Genomic DNA, 16,071 nt, shown 5'->3' on the forward strand with positions numbered 1-16,071 from the left:
ATGTTTTTTTAATGATATGGTAACAAAATATCTTAGTACAAAGATCAACAAATTTAAATAATTCCATTGTAATGCCTATATCTGCTAACATTATTCGCAACTTATTCAATAAACATAAATTCACACATATGTTCTGGCTCAATACAGTTCTAACGTTAAACGTTATATTTTTGTGAATGTGAAGGATGGATGAAATAATGAATAAGGTGATGAATAAACAAAAACACGAGGAATGAACCACGTTAATTCATTAATTGCGACAAAATTATTTGTAGATTGCAGCAAAAAAAGCGGTCCTACCCATAAATCTTTTAGATTCATATTTAAAACAATTTCTAAGTAGCTTTTGGGTTTTTTAAATTTAAACGATCTTTTCCGTATCGCAATTTCAATTTGAAGAAATCAACAACGTCTTCTTCAGTTGCCTCTTTCAATGAATTGCTACCAATAGATCTGAAAAGTTCTAAAAGATTTGTATATGAAGCTAAAGGAATTTTAGGGTTACTTATCGGGCCGCCTTTCCAGTTACAACCTGCAAACAACTCTGGGCAGAAGATCATGTCACGTGAATCATTCATCCTGTTTTTCATATCTCCTTTCATCATGTTATGATCCAACCACTGATATATTTTAACTTTGTAATCTTCGTCTGATCCTATTCTTTGGTTGAAATCATCTAAATCCTTCTTATTTTCTAGCTTCCTAAATCCCTCAGGGGGGTTAGTTTTTACTCCTTTTCCATCACAAACTACACTGCTTAGCTTCTCAATATAAACTTGTAGCTGGAAAATGTTTTTCGATTGTTTAGCTATCTTTTCTTGAAATAGATTTTGGCTTTCTTTGATCTCTAAAATTTCTAATTTCTGTTGGCTCAATTCGCTAAGGATAGAGTTTTGTGTTTCTTGAATTTTCCTCAACATTTCCATTATTGCGTTTGATGCGTTACATGATTTATCACTTGCTTCACTGGCACTTGCTTGCCCTTGCTGCTCTTCCTCATACGGGATTAGTTCATCCATAAAATCATCTATTGATGAAATAATTTCCTCGCCTTCGCATCGCAGGCGTTTATTATTTTGCTGAATATCCATATTCCCTAAAATTTAAAGAAATGAAAGATATTATACCCATTTTTCTAAAGCGCTCAAGTTCACACTCCGTATACACACCTGTACAATTTTTCAGTTTGGCTTTGTATGTGTTTTTGTTCGTCCTCTGCTTTTGTACCGCTCTATACAGAATGGTAAGCAAGTCCCGAGATGGTTTCACGCAAATGATGGTGGAATACCAAGACGGGCGTACACAGTTCGATTCGATCGAGCGATGATGTGATGGTAAAACTATAATGCTCTTCTCTCTCACAATAATCTAACAATTCGCTCTTCTTCTCTTCTACAGCTCTCTCCACACGATGCACAACGCCTTGGAAAACAAGTGCCAATATGGATCCTTGACATACACATACACAATAATCCCATGTAGCAAAATCAATATCTCAAGCAAGATTGATAATAAAATCAAGATCATTTTTTTTTACCCTTTCCGTTCAAGGTTTTTATTTTAATTTCATCTTGTTATCAAATCACCTTGTGTCCGCATGCTCCGAAGCTCATATTATCTCACTTCTCATTCTTCACATCTCATCACTGGGTCGCCTCGCGATGAGAAGATCGGATTTTGATTCAATCCGAACCAAAATCCGATCCTGTCAAAAATCTGTCATTTTTTGGCCAATTTTTAGGGGGTCCCACTGTCATTTGGGAAATGTTTATTTTTGACAGCTCAATGTTGTGGGCTCCTGCCGAAACTCGGAACAATAACACACTTTGAATTTGGCTGAATATTCCTTTTAAAATTGATCAGAACACTACAATGCGTATGTCGACACATAATATGACCTTTCTTGTACCAAATATCACCAATTGTACGACAAACAATGCACTAACTTAAGAGAAAAATAAATATTTGTAAGCCAGTTCGCACCGTACGCTATAACCATCAAACTGTCAATGGCTGCTCTGTTTAAACGTCGCATTAAAATGGCTGTCAAAACGGGCCAAAATAAGCAACATAAAATTAATAATTAAAGTGCTTTTTAACACCAATCTTAGGAAAGTAAGAGTGTTACATTGCTTTAAACATTTTTTTGTACATATTCACATTGATACAAACATTTTCTGACCCGTATTCGCGCTGCCGAAAATAGGAACACAGCCTGCCGAAAATAGGAACAAACTGCCGAAAATAGGAGCAAAATCAATGTTTGGATTTTCACGAATTTTTATGAAAAAGGGCTTTGAACCGGCAAATGAAAAATATTGTAACATACTATGATAGTTTATCAACCAGAATAACAACACTTTCAAGAAAAATAATGAAAAATATTGATGTGTGAGCAATTTTTGTGAAACTGCTGCACTAGCCTGCCGAAAACTGGTACAGTTACCCTATTGGGTTTTTACCATCTTTGTTTCTTATTCAAATTTTCAGATTCAAATGAACAATATACAAGGTGTACTAAACATACACTGGACTCTGTTTGGTACGGGTCTAGTAAAAGTATTTGTTAGTGGTGCGTGCATATTATTATGTGCACCTATTTGATTTTTCCTATCTTGTTACCGATCGAACCGACCGAACCCAGTAGAATAAAAAATATGATTATATTACATATCCCAAATGTGGCTACTACACCCCAATGCCAAACGAAAGAAAAACAAATAGGCTATCAATTGGTGAGTAATGCGATATATTTATACAATTTCAGATAAAAAAATGTGTAGTATATTTGATGCAATAAATATATATATGTGTTTGTATAATGAATCATTTTAACATGTAAATAACGTTATAGTGCAATATACACTTGCGATAATGTCACGATTGTGTGCATGATTGTGTACACATTTCCAAATCAACTTCATTATCTGTTCCATTAGATAATTTGTTAACTGATTCAAATATCAATTACAGTTTCCTTATGCTTGTTGCGTGGTTTGAACTATAACGTAACCATGGCCTTTAATAATACTGTAAGATGTTGTTAATATATAGTTACGTGCACCATAGTGACACGCAAGGCTCACCTCACCGCTTGAATTGACCATTGATCCGCTGAACCAGCGGAGAACATCGGACGATCGCGACCAAGAAGAAATACTGTTCTATCGATTACGCACCTGCTGCAAGTGCTAGGATCGATTGTCTATAACCATCTGTCTTGTCAGCATTTTGTTCGATCCGAGAACCGCAGGCAACATAACGAGCGTAACAAACAACGGCCTCACATACGCTCTAACACAACGTTTGGTTTTATGATTAGCAAATCTGATGTTAATTATTACTCAAAGTGCGTGCTTCCTCACGAGTATACGTAAATAATTTTTTTTACCCAAATGGTGTTGCTCAACAAACACATAATTATATGTTTCAATAGTCCATGCGTATATTAAGCACAATAAAATCTTATATCTAATTAAACCAAACTAATACTAATACTAATCCTATGCTAACGTAAAACAAAAGAAAAAAAGGCACTGGTCACATTTTAAGGCAAAAGGGAGGTACATGATGCATAAAATAAACTCATCCATTCTATTCCGTTTGGTGAGTGTTTTGCTCAGCAATCTCATTCACCAGATGTTTCACGATGTGTGCGTTGAAGGACGTGCGTGAGTTACTGAGCACTTGCCTGTCACGGGTTAGCATGATACAACATTAATGTTTCGTCTATATGCTTGGCTATCGTAGGATGTTGCGCAGTGACTGTTTCTTACAGTTAGATGAAGGAAAACGAATACCTTAGAAAATGAAATAGAATGTAAAACAAACAAAATAACGTTTAAACAACCATAAGAGATACAGTAAAAAGTAAATGAGCATGTGGTTAGTTACAGATAGTGTGTTGTGGCATGTGTACTGAAAAACGATTCTCTATCATTTCGCGTGTAATTCCAACATGTAGCACGAACTCATGCGGTAGGGATCATGCAAAAAAAAAAGAAACATTTAAGTTTACAAATTTTGTTACGGTCTTGTACTGGTGATGTGAAATAACTTACCGCAGGGGAAACCCCACGATAAGAGACGTTTCCTTTCTTATCGTGAACACTGTCGGATGGTTGGCGTTGTAGATTCCTTTTCCCGCTGCCACTTAAATCCGGATCGACGCGTAGGTCGACGAGCTCGTGCAGCAAGAGGCATACAAATAGTAAGAAAAATAAAAAATAAAAAATATTAATAAACTGCCTACATTGTCTCGTGCAAACCGATCGCTATGATGTATCAATACTTACCGCAGGGGAAAACCCCCTCGACTAGTGAGGTGTGCTACCGCTTCGGGAAATCGGTCGGATGGTATGCGGTGTACTAGATCTATCCCTTATCCCGCTTGCCACTTAAAACCGGATCGACGCGTAGGTCGGCGAGCTCGTGCGGCAGGACGCATGCAAATAGAAAATGTTAGGAAAGGAAATTGTGTTATCATCTCGTGCAAGCCGATCGCTATGATCTAGAATTACTTACCGCAGAGGAAAACCCCCGATAAAAAAAAATCTATGTTTTTAACTGCACTGCCTAAAAAACAAAATCTTAGAAAGGGATTTGTTTTAGAATTTAATTTCTTTTTTTTACAAGGAGGGGGAGAATGTAGAATGCACCTTAGCAAGGTGCCATCAAAACTCTCCTCCTATGATCGAGTGCCCTTCTCGGTAGCCCGATCGCTCCCGAAACTCTTAACGGCCTTCCACGATCTCAGATGCTGTCAGTTGCAGGACACGGATCAATAGGAAAATCAATCACCACGTATTATAATTAGAACGCCACAAAATATTATACCAAATCAATAACTTTTCGTAGTATAAATAAACCACCACAGATCAGAGCAATTTAGATTCGTTCGAACTGGCAACATAGGGCGTTAAACTTCCTAAAACATTGTCCACCAACTTATTTCATGACCTTAGTTTCGTCCCCCTACCCTAGGTAAGGCTTCTAAGCTCAAACGGTTCCAAATGTACCCTTCCAGGTGTTCCTGAATGCCTGGACGTTGAGATGACAAAGATCCACTACTCCGCTTCGTACCGGTTCACTCTGCCTTTACTGATTACACATAGCATGATAGTCAGTCCTACATATGGGGGCACAGTCCATTTGGGGCTTGAACCTCATGACGGGCATGTTGTAGTCATACGGCCAACAGAAATGCAAATGCAAATTCTAATTCTTCTTCTTTGGCTCAACAACCGTTGTCGGTCAAGGCCTGCCTGTACCACTTGTGGGCTTGGCTTTCAGTGACTAATTGATTCCCCCCCCCCATAGCAGGATAGTCAGTCCTACGTATGGCGGCACGGTCTATTTGGGGCTTGAACCCATCCATGACGGGCATGTTGTTAAGTCGTACGAGTTGACGACTGTACTACGAGACCGGCTCCATGTCATCATGTCACCTCAATTGTTGTCAGTGCGATTTGGTATAGTGTAGTAGAGAGTTTGAGTTTGTAACGCAGTGATAATATTATTAACCATCTTCGGGCCTTTTCATACCTTTTATTGTTTAAATAAAACTTAGACATTGTCAAATATAACTTGATTATTGAAGCTATAGGATAATTTTTCAAAAGCGCCATTTTTAATTCAAAAGCAGAATGACTCGCCAGAATGAGTCCACATAATTTGCTATTCAATATTTATTTAGATCACCATTCACAAACCTCCTACAACACCTGAAACACCTTACATAAAATTATATTCTATTAGTTCAGTCCAGAAGATTCAACACCGTATTTTAAGTTTGTGTGCGGATAACATTCTTAAGTTAACATTATAGCTGAGCCTTACTTCGCAACAAAATATCTGATCATAGTTCTGATAGTTTCGCCAAATCTACATGATTCTTGTTCGTAATCTTTTTACTACACGTGACTCAGAGTTATGTACATTCGTTATCAATAATATAAGAAGGTTTGTACGAAATTATGAAAAGTATCATTTCAAGCACACCAAACTGTATTAAAATAACGTATAGAAAGATAAATAAGATAACGTATTTACAAAATTTATCCAATATCTTCATCCGTTTCAGATGCGTAAGCGCACGTGGAATATTTTCATCTTTTTCTTTGAGCAAATATCGTCTAGCACCGAGAATGCAATTACGAAAGTACAGTGTTACATCAAACTCTATAAAATCGCGATAGTAGAAATCTTTGCTGTAATAATACATATAACAGAAAAAATAATTAATTTTAGCTTAGATACACAGGATAATTTAGAAGCTTACTTGTCCTCTGGTTTTATTTCTGATGCTAGGCGTATAAAGTTGCCATTTTTGAAGTCCCAGTTATTCAAAATGAAATACTCGAGGGCAATATTCGCTGTGTAGATTTTCCGCTGTAATTTCGCCAAGCTAAAAACAAAAAAGATGGTACGACGTTAAAAATCGTGATTTGATGAGAAAAGGGAGATTACGTTCATAAAAATAATTTAAACCGTTTAAGGTCCAGGGTAAACCAAAAAGCAATTTTAAGCAGTGTTTTAAGAAGCAATTAAAAAAGGTGGTGGGAATAGTTCCGAAAATTGAGGAACGAACCGAACCTACCGATCTGGAAAAAAGAGAGCGCGGAACGTAGGTTCAAGAATGGCTGTTTTGATTACGCTTTTCAGTTGCTCTTTTTGTAAGTGGACCACTTTAACCATATGTTTATCAGCAAATATCTCACATAACTGTCTTTACGAACAACCGTCAAATTGACGGGTGGGTAAGAATACGTATTTAGATTAGATACAATCATTAAAAACGTCAATCATTACTCGTATGACAAATCTTGATTTTTATGAAAAAATTAATTTATTTTTATTTACAGGGTTTACCAACATAATAATCAACTGTCCACTTGTTTATAACAATAGTCGTTTTGAATAGACACCGCTGTCTACCACTTGCTCACACGTCAGATGGTGTAAGCTACTCTGTCCAATTCAATAACACAATTTTCGCCTTCGATTGCACAACGGTCGGATTCGGCACGGTTTCTTGTGGTTGTTGAATAATTAACAAAATTAATGTTTTGATTTATTGAAATGTATGGTTTATACTGCATATTTCTTGAATAAAAGAAAAGTGTTTGAAAATGTTTTGTTTTTGCAAAATTTGTCAAAACAAAACAAACAATGCCGGATCTGACAGTTGCTACTCGAAGGCGAAAATTGTGTTATTGAATTGGACAGAGTAGCTTACACCATCTGACGTGTGAGCAAGTGGTAGACAGCGGTGTCTATTCAAAACGACTATTGTTTTAAACAAGTGGACAGTTGTTTATTATGCTGGTAAACCCTGTATAACTTCAGTGCAGAGGAAGGGTTTCTGGACGGTTGTCTATCCTTTTGTAATATTTCTAGACATGTAGCAACTACATTTCTAGGCATGCCCTTCAGTTTCATGTTTTATTATGGATATTGATACTTAACCCTCTGTTGATTTCTGTTGCACCCAATCCAAACGCCACTTGGCAACACTCCTTCATGCCGCTTCAGCAGTTCAAAGTTGAAGATTTGAAACGAACGAGTTCTACAGATTTTTACTTATCATTTGGGCATTAGTAGTGTTATTAAATTGGACAGTGCAGTTTTCATCATCTGACGTGTGAGCAAGTGGTAGACAGCGGTATCAAAACGACTGTTGTTATAAACAAGTGGACAGTTGTTCATTAGACTGGTAAACCCTGTATCTACACTTTCTGTGTGAATATCTTATTCTCAAGCAACTCCTCCTCCTCCTACTTTTACAATAGCGGAATTTGGGGCAAGTGTGCCACCTTAAGCATTTCAAGTGATAACTCACAAAAACGAGTTTTTCAAAAGGCAATTTAAATCTCATAACCATTTGAAACGGTTAGGACTATTTATTAGAAATAAAACAGTGCTGCAAAATGTCATGAGTATCACGAGATTTTCACCAACGAAAACAATGAAAATATCCGTGGTAGCTTGATGCTCATTGCTAATAGTCAATAAAAGTGCGTCATGACATGCTGAACACGACATGTGAATTCTAGAGTCCAACGCGATACTCTAACTGACAAGCTTAGCTTAATGCCGGCGCAAGCATTATCATGATTATTTCTGGCTGTTAACAGTGCTGCCAAATGCTACTGATTCAATCATCAACACTCATGACTGAAACGAAGCTCAAATCAGATCACGTACACAACTGAGATGATCAGTGACTATCCTGAAACAGTAGGAGAATCAATCACATGCTTGGTGACTTTTAGTTTAGCACCCAACTTTTGGTCACTCACTTGGTCACGGCATTGTTGTCGGCGATAATCGCGACATTATTGGAATATACTTGGCGCGTGGGCTCTAGCAACAAAATGAGCATGCTTTCTCCCTCTATCTGTTTTGATTATCTGTCGGGTCAAACAGAGCGAGAAAACATGCTCATTTTGTATCTTGGAACCACTCGCACGCAATGCATAGCTTCCGTGACCATCGCGATGATCACCGACTGGAAATGTCGCGACCAAGTGATTGAACACGAGTTGGTTGCACACAATGTCACCAAGCATGTGATGGTCGCACCCACTTTTGAGGCTCGCCTCTGATCTTCGCAGTAGAGCTCGTGACGCTGTGAAGATTTTATTTCAACCAGAATTTGTCATGACTATGTCAGTGACATTTTGCAAAATTAATCACAGCAAAAAAAGTCGTGATATAGTGACTGACCAAGCGATGGTCGCAAACATGTCATGAGCATGTATTAGTCACACCAATCGTTCTGAGTATCACCTCTGATTATCACCATTGAGTACGTGTGTAATGTTCGGATCAGGTTGCAATTGTTAGAACAGCGGTGCAGAAGGATTAAACATCACTCGTGGGGTCAATTCGTCAAAACAAAGCAGAGTTTCGGATGATCACTGGGAGCCATCATAGCTCGAGGTAACGAGTGGACACAATGAATTAATTTAACACATTTGTGTTGTTTGCGCGAATTACGATAAGACTTAAACGGCTCCACTGAACCGTGTCACTATGAGTACTGTGCGTAAATGAGCAGTGCTCGGTCTTATCTAACATCTTTACTTATACGGTACTTTTCTCTTCAATTAGATTTTGCGTTTACTTTCGCTTTCTGTTTTATGTCAGTTATGCTGAGGGTTAGGTTTTTGAGTTTACATATGGTTGCAATTATTCTGTAAGGTCAGTTCTGGGTTCTGGCGCTTACGCGGTGTTTTGTTTCCTACGCTTACGATTAACGGTTCTGTTTGTACACACGAGGTACGGTGTCTCCTATTTCATTATTTATTAACTGTTGGTTGCTATTATGCAATGCTGTGTTTTTACGCTTTACCCACTTGAAGCGTTTTGTGCTGGGTAAGGTTTTTTCGCACCTCCGGGGTTGTGTGTCGCTTGTGTGTTTTTTAAGTGTTTTTGGATAAGGGTTTTTCTACTGACTTACAATTCCTGACGTAAGGTTATTTATGTGGTTTGGGTTGTTTTGATATCTTGAGTGGTTGGAAATAGCTCTTTTTGTGTGTTGTGTTGTGTTGACAATTTTGTGTTTATTAAGTGTAATAAGAAATGTGTGTGAACTGGTTGAAAACAGTATAGCATGTGCATGTGCATGCTACACGTGACGCTGATATGGATTTTGTTTCAGTCAGATTTTTTTATGACATTAGCTGGTATCGCGAAAGAATTGGTTTAAAATTAACAGTCGTTAAAAATTAACCAGAGTCGTTAAAAATTGCTAGAATTCGGCATCGCGAACGCATTGAGTTCATTTGTTAATTTTAACGACTGGCCCTATGCCGCCGTTAAACAAACGACTGTCAAGAGCGTATGCGATACAAATTAACAGACGTTTAATTATACTGCTCGAATTTTTTCCCCGTGTTTGCCTATATGCGATATCGAGCAGTCGTTAACTGTTTTGACGATCGTTTATTTTAACAGGAATGAACAACAAGTGAACTCGGTTAAAACAAAATTAACTTTAAACGACTGTTAAAATGTGTTCATTTATTCGCGATGCCGGCTAATGTTTACATTTTTGACAGCTCGCGCCTATGAAAGATGGTGGCACACTTGCCCCGAATAGAGATGGCTTTTTTGCCCCAAAAGTTGTAACTTTTTTGAAATTGAATTTTTCAGTGACAAAAGGAAAGTTTTTTTCTTTCAACTAACCCCACAAAAAATATCACGTTTTCTCAGCTAAACTGTGGTGTAAATATTTTCTCGGTTGATTGGTCGCATGATTTTTGAGAGCTTATTTGGTTGGATTAAAAAATTATAATATTCTGCTCAATTTTGAAACTAAACATAAATCAGTTCAAAACAATGGGAAATATCGATTGGTCTATATGAAATTCGGCTCAGTATACCTAGTCATTGGAAAGCAACCAACTGTATACACAATTGATCATTAAACTAAATTTTTTAAGGAAAATGCTTGGTGGAACTCTTACCCCGTATGGCACACTTGCCCCAAATTCCGCTACTTTTTTTAAACTTGATGTTTTCTGATGATGATGATGATGATGATGTTCTTCTTTTTATTGTTATTTCGCACCAAAACTTGTGTTTATTAAGTGCCTGCTTACATTATTCACGCGCGAGGCATGTTAATTGATTGGAGTAGAAATGTTGTGTGTCAGAGCAATTGATTTGGGGCAAAAATATAACCATTTGATCTTCTTTGCAACATTTCCAACATATATTTATCCAATACTGGTGCTAAAATATTAGCTGGTATCGCGAAAGAAATTGTTTAAAATTAACAGTCGTTAAAAATTAACCAGAGTCGTTAAAAATTGCTAAAATTTGGCATCGCGAACGCATTGAGTTCATTTGTTAATTTTAACGACTGGCCCTATGCCGCCGTTAAACAAACGACTGTCAAGAGCGTATGCGATACAAATTAACAGTCGTTTAATTATATTGCTCGAATTTTTTCCCCGTGTTTGCCTATATGCGATATCAAGTAGTGAACAACAACGAACAACAAATGAACTCGGTTAAACCAAAATGAACTTTAAACGATTGTTAAAATGTGTTCATTTAGTCGCAATGCCGGAACTTTCCATAAGAAAGCCTACAAAACTTGGTATAACCGTTTTAATCGGAATGCATTAGGAGATGGAAATTGGTTTAATCCTGACAAGTATCATCAGAGACGTGATCATCATGGTTATGAAGATTAACTCACACGTTATTAAAGGCACCTAAAGGCATCGAAAGGCTATGTAGAAACGGGAGTTGGTTACGTGGAATTTATTCTAGCAGTTAGATCGGAGATATCATTCCTATTAACTGCACAGTACAATTCTATTCATTGATGTTTAGATACATAATAATTGTTTTATAAAGGAATGCTGTTGGCGCCTAAATGGCTGCAAATTTATGGATTGTAAGATTATAGGAAAGGGTACATAGGATTACGTTAGTATTAGTGTTAGCAGGACTGTCAGGGTTATGACGAAAATATAAAAGGATTAGTAGCAATCAAACAGTCGACTCGGCTACATCCTTTTTGGAAACCACAAAAATATCACACTATTTTATGAGCTATCGTTCAAATGCTTTAAATACCTAAGCACATCATGAAAACCAATATTTAACATCCGATGGGAGTAAATTATCCATAATTCCTTCGCTTACACTCACACTGATAGCACGTACTACATTTCGCTCCGCTTTATTTGCGTTTTGGGCACTTATTTTCGCAAATTCCGATCTGGTTCTATCATTGCACTGTGTTTTGATTATCAGTTGTGCAAGCCTCAATAAACTGTTCATATACTCAAGTGCTCAAAGCCTGTATAAGTGATATAAAGTGTATACTCCTTGGCGCGGTGAGCCTGTTGAATCGTCATGGCTGATCACTGTTTGACCTGCGCCCGTGCTTCGTCATCCGAGGAACTTACTTACACTTGCGACGGCTTCTGCAAGCGATGGGCTCATCGTTCGTGTCTTGGTGTGAGTAGTGCCGCAGTCAAGGATCTCATCAAAGAAGATTCTCAAATTCTGTGGCTCTGCCACAATTGTTCGGAGAATCGCCGCAACGGACACTCAGTGATGATTGCTGAGCTAACGGCGGCACTCACCGATCTCAAATCTCAGCTGTCAGCTGAGTTCCAAACACGTATGGATGCTGCCGCGGAATCGCTAAAACGCACGATGCTATCCTCACTCGATCAACACACAGATACTCGTCCTGCTTCACACACTTCTACATTCACCATTCAACGCAAGACATCGACATCCAAAGCACCAGTTCTTTCGTCAACACCAGCCACCGAACTTAGCAACCCGGCAAAACTTCGTTTAATGGACCGTTCTCCGCCGTCTGTTGTCGCCACCTCTCCGCTTCTAAATGGCACCGCACCCATCGCCACTTCAGCTCATGCCACATTGCTCCTACCACCAGAAACGCCTAAATTCTGGTTGTACCTGTCGCGCTGCCGCCCGACAGCCACAATCTTAGAAGTGGAGACTTTCGTCAAGGAGCAAATCGGCATCGAGGATGTCACCGTTTTTAAGCTGGTGCCACTTAACCGCGATGTCCGCACTCTGACTTTCTCTTCGTTTAAAGTCGGTTTGTCGCCGGATTATAAGGAGAAAGCATTATTATGCTCATCGTGGCCGATCGGAACTGTCTTCAAAGAGTTCACGGATCGTAGGAATGCTCCTATTTCTACATTGTCGACAAATCCCCTGACCACTACCACTACAGCACCAACAAATACACACGTACCTGTCACCACAAACACTGATGTATCTATTCATATGGAAACAAACAACAACATTACTGCCTCCACCAACAACACTGCAGTCTCGACGTCACCTCCTCGATCATCACAGCAGCAATAGCAACACTACTTACACACTCGCACTCTAAATCTCCGTTAAAATTTTACTACCAAAACACTCGCGGTCTCAAAACCAAACTTTCGGATCTTCGCATCTCTCTCGAAGTTGCGAGCTATGATGTCATAATATTAACTGAGACATGGCTGGACGATTCGATTCCTTCATCCCTCTTCTGTGACCGAAAGTATACCGTCTATCGTTGTGATCGTTCAAGCGCTAACAGTACCTGCTCTCGCGACGGTGGTGTACTCATTGCCTGTTCCGCTAAGCTCTTGTCGCTGCACATTGAAGTATCCCAATGCTCGTTAGAACTTTTATGGATTCAAATTAAACTGAACGGTCATTCACTCTTTGTTGGTGGTGTGTATTTACCTCCAAACCTCAGCTCGAATACTGACACGTTAGACTCATTCTTCAATACAATTACATTAATACAATCTCGCATGAAAGATAGGGATTTGTTTGTCTTATGCGGTGATTTCAATCAACCTGGACTATCGTGGTCTCAAAATGAGGATTATTTCGCACCGCTTGCCGTTAACCCTGCCTCATTCTACTTTATAGACGGATTAGCTGAATTCAATCTGCGTCAACTTTCAGGGGTCGTAAATATTTTTCGGAGGCAACTAGATTTAGTTTTTGTTAATGAGTTAGTGACATATTCATGTTCACCAGTTTCTTGTAGTATTGACCCTATTGTTAAATTAGATCATTATCACCCACCTCTGGAATTCGTAGTAAATGTTCCTTTACCGCATAATGGTAATAATGTTAGAGATAACAAATCTGAGTTGAATTTTCGGAAAATGAACTTAGAAAAATTTAGGGAAATCATAACCAACTCTGATTGGAATTTTTTAGAAATTAGAACCGATTCTCCCTCCACTGTGGACGTAGCGGTGGAGCAATTTAGTAATATTGTTAAGGCAGCTCTCCCTTTATGTTGTCCTCGTTCTAAACCCTCTTCTCGCCTTCCTTGGTACGATGCTACATTGCGGTCAATAAAGGCGGATAGGACACGTGCCCTCAAAAAACTCGGTTCAACTCCTTCTGAGTATAATCGTAGAGTTTTCAAATATGCCGCTTCTGCTTTTCGTATTTATAATCGGGCCAGTTATAGGTTGTATCTTGGAAGGCTTCAATGCATGTTATACCGTAATCCTAAACTTTTTTGGTCTTATGCCAAGAAGCGTCGTAATCCCTCTTCCCTTCCTACTTCCATGTCGCTCGGTTCGGTCACTACGGACAATGCTGCTGACACCTGTTCCCTATTCGCTGAGCATTTCGCCAATGGTCTGTCTAGACCGGAGAGTCAACCTTTGACGGAGTCTGAGGGCATATTGCCTGGTTTAAACTCCGTCGCATGGGCTGAGGGTATTGTCAATGTTAATACAGTCTCTGAAGTTCTTAAAAAACTTAAGCCATCCTTCTCTCCTGGACCGGATGGAATACCAGCCTCGGTTTTAAAAAAGTCACCTTTTCTATTCGTCCCTCTATTGGTAAAATTGTTTAACCTATCTTTGTCCTCATCTTCATTCCCTTTATTGTGGAAGCGGGCATGGCTAGTTCCCATTCACAAAAAAGGTAACCCGTCTGTCATTTCCAATTACCGTGGCATCTCAATACAATGCGCAATAGCCAAGGTATTTGAGCATATTATCCATACCTATGTGTTTAAACTCTCCTCTTCTACTATTATCCCTCAGCAACATGGCTTTTTTCCTAACCGTTCTACAACAACTAACCTTATGTCCTTCACCTCTTTCGTATCATCCCAGTTAGAGTCAGTTAAACAAGTTGATACTATTTATACTGACTTCAAATCTGCATTTGATCGTATTCCTCATTCCTTACTTCTAAATAAAATTTCACAACTTGACGTCAATAATCTTTTTGTATCTTGGTTACGTTCTTTTCTATGTGATCGTTCCTATAGTGTTAAATTTAATGATATGTTTTCTACTCCCTTTTCATGTAGTGCAGGCGTACCGCAAGGTAGTGTTCTAAGTCCTTTGCTGCTCATAATTTTTATTAATGATGTCCGTACCACCCTCCCTCCTGAGTGTTTCCTCTGCTACGCAGACGACCTCAAAATCTTTCTCCCAGTTTCGTCTCCTAGTGATTGCATTTCCCTACAAAATATTCTTGATCGTTTTTCGTCTTGGTATTCTAGTAATTCCCTCACATTATGTCCTGATAAGTGTAACGTCATTTCGTTTAGTCGTTCGCAGTCTCCAATCACTTACTCGTACGTCCTAAATTCTGTACCAGTCAATCGTGTTTGTGTCGTAAAAGACCTCGGTGTCTTGCTTGACAGAGGCCTCACCTTCAGCCACCACATTGACTCAGTTGTCAATCAGGCGCGGAAAACATTGGGTCTCCTAAAGAAAATTGCGTGCGATTTCTCCGACCCAATGTGCCTGAAGACTCTGTTCTGCTCTCTGGTCAGATCGATTTTGGAGTACTGCTCAGTAGTCTGGTCCCCTTGTTTGCTATATGTAAAATCCTGGGTAGATTGTCCTCCCCCATACCTCCTTACGAGGGCAGGTGCCGGCAGCTTGGCCTGGAACTATTGGAAAACTGCCGTTCCCATGCCCAATCCACCTTTATTGCCGCATTACTCCTTGGTAATATTGATTCTCCTTCCCTTCTTTCTTCTATCCCTTTCTACGCCCCTAACCGTGTTCTTCGAAACCGCCCTCCCCTAGTGATCCCTTCCCGCCGAACTGCAGTGGGCCGTAATGACCCCCTTCTTCGTGCAATTCGTCGATTTAACTGTGTATACTCTATGTTTGATTTCAACCTTCCCTTATCCTCTTTCCGATCCCGCATCAGAACCCTCCATAATCCCGTGCTGCCTTAATTTTTAATTTTTAAATTTTAGATTCTAATTTTCTAAAAAAAAAATTTTCTCAAATTTTTGATATTTTGTGTTAATTTTTGTTAGGTTAGGAACATAGGTAATAAGTATTATTTAAGCATTTGTGTAACCAAAAGGTAGACAAATAAATTTGAATATGAATATGAATATGAATATGAATATAAAGCGATACATTATATCGATTGATAAATCAGGGAGTTGTGTAATCTAAGTCAGCGGTTTTCAAGTTATGGGTAATACCCTGCAAGGGGAGAATTTTGTATTTTTTTTGGGGAATTTCGGATTACAATTTTGCTAAATACAATGGATTGCCA

General features: G+C 38.7%; 1 protein-coding gene and 1 long non-coding RNA gene across 3 annotated transcripts in view; both read right to left on the reverse strand.

The window, feature by feature from the left end:
• Nucleotides 1–2,732: 2,732 nt before the first annotated feature.
• LOC120906766 lies at nt 2,733–4,515 on the reverse strand. Its single transcript, XR_005740158.1, has 2 exons — nt 3,895–4,515; nt 2,733–3,800 (listed from the first exon to the last, which is right to left on the reverse strand). It is a non-coding gene; the product is annotated as an uncharacterized LOC120906766 (long non-coding RNA).
• A 1,111-nt stretch (nt 4,516–5,626) lies between these two features.
• LOC120905506 (putative fatty acyl-CoA reductase CG5065) overlaps nt 5,627–16,071 on the reverse strand; it is an 81,030-nt gene continuing 70,585 nt past the window's right edge. For both annotated transcript variants that reach the window (XM_040316353.1, XM_040316352.1), the window contains 2 exons: nt 6,281–6,406; nt 5,627–6,209 (listed from right to left, as the gene is read on the reverse strand). In XM_040316353.1, coding sequence (XP_040172287.1) covers nt 5,930–6,209; nt 6,281–6,406 — 406 coding nt within the window. In that variant the 3' untranslated portion in view covers nt 5,627–5,929. The remainder of the gene's footprint in view (nt 6,210–6,280; nt 6,407–16,071) is intronic.

The sequence above is a fragment of the Anopheles arabiensis genome, chromosome X (genome assembly GCF_016920715.1).
Source record: "Anopheles arabiensis isolate DONGOLA chromosome X, AaraD3, whole genome shotgun sequence".
NCBI lineage: Eukaryota > Metazoa > Arthropoda > Insecta > Diptera > Culicidae > Anopheles > Anopheles arabiensis.